The sequence below is a fragment of the Xenopus laevis genome, chromosome 5L (assembly GCF_017654675.1).
Source record: "Xenopus laevis strain J_2021 chromosome 5L, Xenopus_laevis_v10.1, whole genome shotgun sequence".
NCBI classification, from domain to species: domain Eukaryota; kingdom Metazoa; phylum Chordata; class Amphibia; order Anura; family Pipidae; genus Xenopus; species Xenopus laevis.
In genome coordinates this window covers 97,042,324-97,053,675 of record NC_054379.1, presented here as the reverse complement: position 1 = coordinate 97,053,675, position 11,352 = coordinate 97,042,324, and the positions used below count along the sequence as shown (strand labels likewise).

The 11,352-nt window shown below is 41.5% G+C and overlaps 1 protein-coding gene across 3 annotated transcripts in view; it reads left to right on the top strand.

Annotated features, from left to right (window-relative positions):
* Window positions 1-306: 306 nt before the first annotated feature.
* Window positions 307-11,352, top strand: part of ogfrl1.L (opioid growth factor receptor-like 1 L homeolog) — a 37,910-nt gene continuing 26,864 nt past the window's right edge. For 2 of the 3 annotated variants that reach the window (XM_041563147.1, XM_018240562.2), the window contains exon 1: window positions 341-1,869. In XM_041563147.1, coding sequence (XP_041419081.1) covers window positions 1,603-1,869 — 267 coding nt within the window. In that variant the 5' untranslated portion in view covers window positions 341-1,602. Of the gene's footprint in view, window positions 1,870-11,352 lie in introns of all 3 variants that reach the window. The other variant, XM_041563148.1, reaches the window with a different exon arrangement.

The window sequence follows — 11,352 nt, the reverse complement described above, 5'->3', positions numbered from 1 at the left end:
CCCTCAGTCCTCCACCCTCCCTGCTCAGCCTTCCACCCTCTTTCCTCAGCACTCAGTCTTCCGCCTTCCCTCTTGAGCCCTCCGCACTTCTCCCTCCGCTAAATGACATCACATAAAAAAACAAAAGTTTAAAAAAAAACACCCAAAAAGACCACCCAGGACGCATGGCTGAGGAGGGATGAGTGAGGATCCAGGACCCATGTCGGATGGCTGAGGAGGGAGGATCGAGGACCCATGTCGGATGGCTGAGGAGGGAGGAGTGAAGATCCAGGACACATGCCTGATGGCTGAGGAGGGAGAAGTAAGGATCCAGGACACGACGGATGGCTGAGGAGGGAGGAGTGAGGACCCAGGACACATGTCGGATGGCTGAGGAGGGAGGAGTGAGGACCCAGATCGGATGACTGAGGAGCAGGAGCTGGCTGCCGAGGAAGTTGGAGCGAGGTGTGATGTCTGCTTTGAGGGAGGGGTGAGTTGAAAAGCAGACGATGTTGCATTCCTCTAGCATAGGAGATCGCATACAGGACAGGAATTGCCTCGGAGTATGTGCTGAAATGCGTTCTGTAATCCTTAACGTACTGGCCCCTCCTCCAATCGATGACATCACACGGCCTTCCTCCATCATTCTTATGGGCAACACAATTATTCTTCCCCCATCTGCCCTACCTTCTCGCCAAATAGACCAACCCTTTCGACGTCATGCAGTAAGGAAACTTTGGCCGAGGATGTACTAAAATTGTTGCTGCAGTCACACCTCGGTCCTGGACACATATCATGTTCCAATCTCCCCCCTCGTGTCTCATTTCTCGGTCCACCCGCCTCGGTACTCAGCCCTCAAGCTCTCCGTCCTCTGCATCTGCATTCCGCTTCTATAAGAGAGCACATACAGGAGACTGATTTCTCCTCAGGCTGTCCTAAAATGCTTTTGTCGCTTATGGGATCTCCTCTTTCTTTTTCCCCGACAGGTACCTGCTTCCCCAATCCCATCCTTCAACGCAACATTATCCCAGGCCCCTTCTCCAAATCTCGACATGGCCATCATTCTTACGGGCTACAATGTATTGCTGCTTCTAAAGCCCTGCTTGCTCTCATGTTTCTAACGTAATGATCATATAGCGCAAAAGAGAAAGCAGGGCGGGTGAGTGTGCAGCCCTTCAGGAGAATGGATGAAAGCCGAAGTGTGACGTCAGATGGAGGCGGACCAATGGATGATGTCGCAGGGAGAAGGATGATTGGTGAAGCTGGGACCTGTCAGGAGAGAGTAAGAGGAGCTCGCATAGCTGAAATGGGAGGGAGGAGACTGAATGAAGAAGGCGGGACCTGTCAGCACAAAATAAGAAGAGATCGCATAAGTGCTACCAGCAGTGGGGAAGGTGAACTAAGGATTTCTAAGCAGTACTGAGATTTTAAAGTGACAGAGGACAGGACGCACTTGAATTTGGTGCATCAGTGTCCTATAATGCACACCGTACTACCGGGGCTCAGCCTGCCGCTACCGCAGTGTGACATGGGACTCACTATTCCTATGGTGCTGATGCTGCTGCAATTCTAGTCATCCCAACACAGTCGTGCACCTGCTCCAAGCCGCAGACAGCCGCGCCAATGGGGAGCATCTTCAGTGTCGCCAACTTCAAGGAGCCCACCACAGTGGAAGACTGTGACTCCACATGGAATACTGACTCTGGGGGCGAAGAGGAGCAGCAGGAAGCCGAGGAGGAAGATGAGAGCGAGGGGGCAGAGAAGAGAGAAAGCGACAATGAAGAAGAAGAAGTCATCAAGCAGAAAGAGACCAGTGCAGGCGTTGATGAGGAGACAACAGCTGAGAGTGTGATCGCAGAAGGGAAGGCAGAAATCCCTGATCCAGAGCAGGTATAATGTAGCACAGCAACAGCCTGAGGGAATGGGGGCACCTCATATGGTCTGTCTGTGTGGGTGGCCTCAGCCTACCTGCTTAGTGCATGAGCCAGTCCATGCTGTGTGACACGGGGATGCTTACTGGTGTTTACCTTACTCCCTTCCTGTTCTGCTTTTCCGATCCCTGCAGTCACCATCTAAGTGTCCTGTATCAGGGATGTCGTGGTAGGCAGGGAATTAAAGTAAAGTAAAAGCTTATGTGGGGCAATTTGAAGATCTATCTTGCTAGGTCGTATTATGTACTGTATACTCAATATTAGGGATTCACTGAATCCACTATTTTGGATTCAGCCGAACCCCCGAATCCTTTGTGAAAGATTCAGCCGAATACCGAACCGAATCCGAACCCTAATTTGCATATGCAAATTAAGGATGGGAAAAGGAAAACATTTTTTACTTCCTTGTTTTCTGACAAAAAGTCACGCGATTCCCCTCCCGCCCCTAATTTGCATATGTAAATTAAGATTCGGTTCGGCTGGGCAGAAGGATTCGGCCGAATCCTGCTGAAAAAGGCCAAATCCTGGCCGAATCCCGAACCGACTCCTGGATTCGGTGCATCCCTTCTCGTTATTGACTTAAGGTGGCCATACAAGGGCAGATAAAGCTGCCGATATCAGTCCTTTAAGCTGGCCATAGACGCAAAGATCCGATCGTGTGAATTGAGGATTTCTGCAATTTTCAGACCGTGTGTGGAGAGTCCCACGGAGATCGGTCGTTTGGTCGATCAGACAGGTTAAAAGATTTCTGTCGGCTGCCGATATCTCTGCATGTATTGCTGATCATACGATTTTCAGATGGAGACTGTCACTAGCTTTTGTCGGACATAACTTTCGTACGATTGCTGTCAGGGGCAGAACATCGGCTGATCTGTTCTTTTACTACTTTATTTGATCGAAATGGTTAGTGGCAGATCAGGAGATGGGGAAGTCTGATCGTTCTAGGATTCGAACAATCGGATATTTGCATCTATGGCCAGCATTAGACCAATTTGGCAATTTATCTGCCCATGTGTGGGGGCTTCCAACAGGTCTTCCCGATCGATATCTGGCCACTATATAGATTGGGAAGGTTTAATTTTTCCACCTACCTGAGCCCATTGCTCCTAGTTGTAATCCGATCGTTGAACCCTAGAGTTTACCCCAATATAGCCCGGCCGTTGGTGGGCATATCGGTGAAAGATCCGCTCGTTTGGCGATGTCTCAGATGAGCGGATCTCTTCATGTATGGCAAGCTTTAGTTTTCTGCTTGTGGGTCAAATAGTGCTCTGTAATTTTAACCAAAGTTCAGCAGCATTTTATGCACCTCACATGCCTCCTGATTCTCTACATGATTTTATTGTGTGTGTATCTTTTCCCACGTGTGTAACATCTGGGTTGTTTGGGATTCTGTGCATAATGACAGGAGCCAGTGTTGGTCCAGGTGCTAGGACCAGATTCAGTTCAGTGAGAAAAAATCTTATAGTTCATCATGTGATAACTCATGGACAAGATTCAATGCAAGGAGAAAAAACGTTTCTCCAAATTCAATTCCAGTTTTTCCCCATAGACTTCAATAGAGTTTTCCTGTGAAAACAGTGAGATACATTTTTCTGAATAGAATTTCATCCCAAATCGAATTCTCCCTGAATATAATTGTTTCATGACCCTTTAGGCTATGGGCACACAAGCTGAAGGCTTCGGCTGTTGTCATCCTGCATATCTTTCAGGCTGAGAGAATCAGATCTGCTCAGTGCCCCTGCTCCAATGAATTGAATCCAATCAACCTGTGTGCGCCAATAAAAGCTCCAGAACAAGCCGCCAGGTTATTGGCCCATAGTACGGCTTGCCCTAGTCATATCTAGCGAAACATTTCCTGATATCTTTTGGGCAGGTAAAAAAATGAGGATCACATTGGTATGTTGGTGAGATCCAACAATAAGATTATAGTGCAGTGAAGGGCGGCACCAGTGCAGTTCAAAACCCAATTTTGCCCATTTTAGGAAAGGATCTGCATGCACTGCATTGATGCAGTTCTTATCTGAACGGTCCTGCACTGTGATGTCCACTTCTTAAGGTGCATGTTGTAACAGTTGTGTTTACAAATGGTATTAAAATTGTGTCCACTTTAATGCAATGGCACACTCTGTATCATATACAAATGGGGGTTGTGGGTGCACTCCTAAAGCTAAGTAAAAATATATTAAAAGTATAATGAAAGTGCTACTGACTTGTCCAATTAATCAGTGCACACTCTGTGTCATGCCTGATTATAAAGCTGTGTACAGGTATGGGATCAGTTATTCTGAAACCCATTATCCAGAAATTTCCAAACTACTGGAAGGCCATCTCCCATAGAATCACTTTTAATCAAATAATTCACATTTTTAAAAATGTTTTCCTTTGTCATAATAAACCAGTAGCTTGTACTTGATCCCAACTAACATATAATTTATTCTTACTGAAAGTAAAACAGTCATGTTGGGTCTAATTAATATTTAAATGATTTTTATGGAGATCTTAATAATGGATCCCTGATCCAGAAAACCCCAAGTCTCAAGCATGGTGCGAGTGCAGCAGTGAGTAACATCATGTAGGAAAAAGAGGTGTTATCTTGGAAAAAGAGCTTGTAAAATTCAGCATTGCTCATTGTCACCTTTTATATACATGTTTCTACACCACTTTTTATCCATAGATTTGTCCCTTTGACTTGAGTAGATTATGTCAGATAGGGCAAGGGCAAAAAAAATATTCCTACCTTATATAAAACTGCAATCTGCTCTGTCAAATTGATTATTACTACAGACATGACACTAAGGGGGTTATTTAATAAACCTCAAATTTATCTGGTCGGGATTTTTGGGGCAAAAACTAAAATTTTTTGTGGAAAAAAAACTAGAACTTTTTAGATTTATTGTACCACAATGCTGCAAAAATCCCAAATCCTAAAATTTGCCATCTCAGACCTGTCAAGATCATGTATAAGTCAATGGGAGATGTCCCTATCCCAATTGGAAGATATGGTGGTCTGCATGAGTTAAACCAGATAATCTGATAAATTCCGGGGGTCGAGCAATTTAGGTTTTCCTTCAATTTTTTCGAGCTTTTTTTATTTAAATTATTAAATAAATTAGGATTTTACTAAATAACCCCCAAGGTGTTAATTCACAACACAATTTGAAAAACAGGCCATTACTTTTTAAACATTGTGTTGGATAAAACATAATTTGCATTGGTGTTTTTCTGTACATTTCTGTCTCTGGCAGGGAACCTAAAAATACATTTTAATATAATGTAGACTTTGGTTTTTGTCCATGTGTGCAAGCTTTGCAGCTCTTCATCCAGCTGCAAATTTATGAGCAGTTTTTCCAGACAAATTGAGTTTTTGGTGCAGACTCATGGACAGAATGGTGTTCCCATATTAGGAGTAAACTATTTTATATAAACTTGGGCCCCTGCATAGACCCCCCTATTCAACGTCATCACCCATATAGCCAAGAGGGGCTGCTCTTCTTCTGTACAACATCCACCAGTCTCCCCAGCTTGGATTGCCAATCAGGAGTATGCACATTGAAAGCCAGGGCGAGCTCCTATTCTAAACTTCAGCATGGCAGCTTTCAAGTCTTCTATGTTGTGTTTGCTTACAGAAATGCTTCATATTGTCCTTTAACTCAAACCGTATAGACCCATATGATCAAATAATATGCTATTGAAGAATCACTGTAGAGAAAACACTGGAGTTTATTAAGCTGTATACAGTTATGGGACCTTTTATCCAAAATGCTCAGGACCTGGAGTTTTCCAGATTACAGATCTTTCTGTAATTTGGATCTTTATACCTTAAGTCTACTAGAAAATCATGTAAACATCATTTAGGATGAAATACAAGGCAATGTTTTATTATTACAGAGAAAAAAGAAATCATTTAAAAAAAATAGGATAAAATGGAGTCTATGGGAGATGGCCTTCATGCAATTCGGAGCGTTCTGGATAACGGGTTTCTGGATAAAGGATCCCATACCTGTAGTATAATTTCCCTTTTCTGTGGTTGAGTCCTTTGAATTTTTTTATTAAAAAAAAGTCTGGATGGTGATGTGCACAGACTTTTCTCCATACAGCTCATGTTTCAGGGACTAACAAATACAGGATTTGTTGCAAGGCATATTCTGTGTTTAAATTGCATCACTGCATATAAATTCAGTATTTCTTGCAAGGCATATTCTGTGTTTATATTGTATCACTGCATATGTCCTCTCTCTTCAGTGTACAGATAAATAGTCTACTTATTTAGTCTTGTCCCTGATCCTAGTAAGCCGTTTGTAGCATGTGGAATTGAAAATCCACAATTCTAAAACAATGTGCATCAACTGCCAGATCATAATAACTTCAGCAAGTTGTTAAATTTGTGAGGCTTTTTGTAGCATTCAGTTTTAATTTATCTGAAAAAAAGAATATAAACTGCCAGCAACTATTCTTCATATTATGTTTTATGGGTATGATGATCTAGGCTGTTGGTGTGATGCTTTCCAGTGTATTTCACTTCACATGGGTGTATTAATTGGTCCCATTCATCTTTGTGGAAACAAATGAAATATAGGTCTTAATCTATTGTTATTGTCTTTAGCATCTCACTCCATGCCCATGGGTACGCTGCTGCCTTGAAGTGCATCGGAAGCATGTAAGTGAAGCGTGCAAGCAGTTAACCACACTGGTGTTTGAGGATGAGCCATTTTACTTTGTGAGGTGATAACCTGCGGTGAAGTGGTGCATCTCTTATGATATTTTGATTATAGGCCATTTTCTGTAATTGTGCCATGGAGAGCATTATGAGTGGGGGATTATTAAAGGCATTACTCATATTTTGTTCTACCTTTCAGCAGGAAGCACATGCAGTTCATCACGCTCACTGTACACAACAAATACAAGACATCGTTATTACAATTATTTTGTCTTGTAAGACGAGACATTAAAAATTTCTTTAGGACAAAGGACCATAAAAAAATATGTTTATTAGTTTACTTTGTGTACTTGTGATTATAATTTAGCATGTTGTCATTTAATAGATTCAAAGGTGCAATATTTCCCATGCTATTTGTGCAGCAGTTTGCTTCAGCTAACTACAGACCCACTGCCCTCCTTCTCTGGGAACCTGAGCTTACTTCCTTACTGAATGGTCTGTTCTAGGGTCCTGCAGCGGGTTGGGGAACCATTGAATACCAGCAAACAGTGGCGCTGTGCCAATGAAGCAAGTTGAGAAACTCACCTCAGATGGTGAATCCCCAGGTACCCTTTAATCTTCTTCACAACATAAAAGCAATCAGAGTGTTACTCCATTTCAGGTTGGTGTGGCGCTAACATGATGCAATTACATGGGCATAAGGAAGTGGGTATGGGTTGGGCATAGGGTAAGCGGGTACAGGTTGGGTACAGGTCTTAAAAAACAGACCTGCTCAGGATCTCTAGTCTGTTCCTCTCCTATTTAAAACTAAGAAATGTCTACCTAGCTTTCTCTGCAGTTAATTCTCCCTTTTGCTATTGTTTTTCTGGGACATGTTGGTTTCATGACCAAAGTAATCTTGACCAGTGAGGCTAAATGGTTGGTGGGCAGGAGGTTTAATGTGGTAGGTCCTACTAACTGGTCTTCCTATGCATGTTTTTCCCCAGATAGGCTTGAGGTTATATAATGTGCTCCAGAAGCATATAACCCACAAACTAAATAAACTGTGTGGGGGACATGTGAGCACAGACATTGGGCTTACTGATTACTAAAGATTGATTGTCCTGAGCCAAGTGTTTGCAATTACCTTTTATTCAGTTGTAGAGTTCAATTTAACTTTGGTTTAATGTCTTTAAAGGCAAAGAAAAGGCCTATTTACTTGGGGGTGCCAAAAGTTAGCAGGCCCAAGTGATTATATATACTTACCTGAAACACCGGGCCGGTGCTTCTGTCAGGAGAAAACTGCACTGGACTGGAGGTTCTTCCAGCGAGCACCATGGAGCGTTCAACTTCCTTCTTCAAATTTCCCGAGGCAGACGCATGCCCAGTAGAATGAAATAGCCGACTTCTTTGTTAAAGTTTGACTTTTCGCGATACTGCACAAGCATCCCCGTGCGAGTTTAAAGAAGAAGCCGGAAGCCAATCGCTCTGTGGTGCTCGCTGGGAAAAAAAACCCAGAACGGTGCAGTTTTCTGCTGATAGGAGCGTTCGACCTCGGGGGGTGAGGTAAGTATATACAATCACTTGGTGGTGCCTAACTTTTGGCACCCCCAAGTAAATACAGTCTTCCTTCTCTTTTAAAAAGGTTGTTATCTCTTTTAAAAAGGTTGTTACGTACACACTTACTGTGTGTAAGTGCTATGCCTCATTGCAAACCAGGCAAAAGGGGGCTGGTCCTTGGTGGTTTTTGATAACTGCGTAATAATTCTGTGTGAAAAAGGTTGTAGAGAGAGGTTCCCAGAGGTCAGGATACTAGAACAAACCATGTCAGCAGATACAGTTCAGATACATATTTAGAGTGTTGTCACCATATTGCCCAGGAGACCAGCTAGAAAAATGGTTGTGTTTATGAGATTAGGAGGGGGACACAATGTCACACACATCAGTATATGTGAACATAACAACATTATAAAGAAGCTTTATGTCTCATCATCTATGGGGTGGATGTAGGAAGTCATATTGTGCATTTGCATTAGGGAGCAGTTATGATTACGAGGGAATGATAAATCTGCATTTTGTTAGGGCAATTCAGCATGTATTTCCTTGCTTTTGTACTTTTGTCTTTATCTACAGTGGCTGCACGTAAAAGCACATAAATTGTACCGCTAAATGCTTTACCTGATGCATAATTATATACTGTAGCTGAGTTGTTATTAGGGAATGAAAATCAATAGTTTGTTGATCATTGGTTTTGGTGTAGTACAATGCTCTATTATTAGCGGCACTAGTTTGGATTAGTTTGCCCATAATTTCAGTGACATTATGGCTAATGTTAATTTGCTGTGTTGTATCTGAACGCACATTATTATTTATGACTGAAAAATTATTTCCTTACAAACCACTGACTTCTCTGTCAAGATAACAATACCCTAGTGTAGGTAGCTGCTTGTTGTATGAATTGTATTCCATTAGTAAAAGGGCATTCCCATTTCAACTTCTTAACAAAGGTTCACAAACAGTAATGGCAGGGTTATGGTATGGTGATATTTTATTTGAAAGCTTATTTGCAGTGCTATATATCTACATGAGTCTTGTAAAAAAAAACGTGACAATAGTTGGTTAGAGAGCTAGGGACAAGGCTAGGTTGTTTGAGAATGGGAGTATTTAGTTCTTGTATGAACCAAAATAAAAAAGTGCTGGCAGAAAGTTACAGGTTTATTAGGTGAGTAAATGCAAGGCTAAGTATATTGAAAACTGTGCAAAAAGGTGAGAAGGTATGGGTCAAGTGAAAGAACATAGAGCATGGAGCACTGGAGAGGACATCAAAGGTATGGGTCAAGGGATTGGGTTGTAGGTAAGGATGCACGGAATCCAGGATTAGGTTCGGGATTCGGCCATATGCAAATTAGGGACGTGGAGGGAAATCAAATCAAAACAAGGAAGTAAAAAAAATGTTTTCCCCTTCCCATCCCTATTTTGCATATGCAAATTAGGGGTGGGGAGGGCTGCAAATTACGATTCGGTTCGGTATTCAAAGGATTCGGGGGTTCGGCCGAATCCAAAATAGTGGATTCGGTGCATCCCTAGTTGTAGGTTTATCCAATATACTATCTTTCAATCTTTTCGATAGCTGCTGCTAGACTTGTCCACCTATCTTACCATTCGTCATCAGCTACTTACCTAAGCAAATCTCTTCCCTGTTTTGAATTCAATTCAAAGTGCTAACATTTTGAAGGCCCTTAATTATGAAACCTTTCCTCCTAGGTCCCAACTCTGAAATCAAAACCCACTCCACTGTCCCTATGTGTGATATTCTCCCCCCTGTTCTCCACTCATCACCTCATACCATTCTTGACTGCAGGGCTTTTTTCAAGCCTCTGGACTCTCTCCTTACACCCAAACCTTTAAACCTTCCACAAAGACAAACCTGTGCATATTCAGTGCACCATGCCTGAAAGAATCCTTATTTTATTCAGTAACCCCTGTTTGTTAAATTATAACTATTATATATTATATAAATATTATAAATTATTGTTGATGCGTAATTTGCTGTCACCATATAAACAAATAATTAGGATGGTGATGGATTTAGAGCATCTAAGCTTCTAGAAGGAAAGAAGGAGGTGTAGGCTGCATGGAAACAGTCCAAGTACCCTTGTGTCTTTCAAGGCAACTGACTATGAAAATAGAAACTTCTTGTAGGACATATGTTCATTAACAACCATAGATAATTCTAAATGAAGGTTCTCTCTCATGGTATGGACTAAACTGAATCTTGGGCAATTTCTAAAGTACCATTTTGCTCTAGATCAGTGTCATGTTCTCCCACTTCTATGAAGTGGGCTAATTATCCAAAATAGCATGTCTTGGGGTCATATTATTGCAGTCACAGTATTTTTCATGTACTGTAATCTTTTTCTTGTCTACATTATTATACTATGTATGTATGTAATATTTTATTTCCCATATATTTGACCCTATCATGGAACTTCAAGGTATTTTTCTCAGATCTGATTGCCTGGTCTGCCTAAGTGTCTTATGCCAACATCACTTTCTGTGTTGTTAGTACCCTGTTCACCCAGAAGCAACAACCTATGTACCATGTATAGCTGGCAGCCAGTTTAGTGCCAAGAAAAAAATGCCTTTAATTCCTTTCACCAATGCCAACCCAGTCAGTGCTTTAAAATATACTTTGTTTGCACTTCAAAACACAAAAGCCACGAGTAATCTGCAAAAATAGATCTTGTAATACACAAAAACCATTAATAACCTGTAAAATATATCCTTGTGTCATTAAAATCTGGCAATTCAGGTAACTTCCAGGGTACTTGTATTTTATAATAGGGGTACATTATTCTTTGTAAACCATCTGAAGCTCTAAATAGGTTGCACTTCTATACCTTTCATCACAGTCTTGCTCCTATAAATTGAAGTATTGCCTGCTCTACTTTTTTCTTGTTCTTAGCAGTATCATCTGATGGTTATTCCGTTATCATCAGCAATTGAACTGTACTTTCAGCCTGCTTCTGCTGACTTTGTATGTAAAGGAAACAGTGTGTAAAGTGTCATCAGGTTCTGCTTACCCAAATGCAAAAAATGTTTAGATTGCTTCTTTAATAACATCAGTCAAAATCAAGCATGGGAACTGCTGATGCAACAGAAATAACTGCTGCTCCACAATGTATAAAATGTCTAGAAGATTAGATGTATTTATTAAATCTCACAGGATTAGCTATGGGTTTGAATGAGCTTTATTTGTTAAAGGAGCATATCACAAGTTCTAAGATGATTTTAATAAGCGTATTT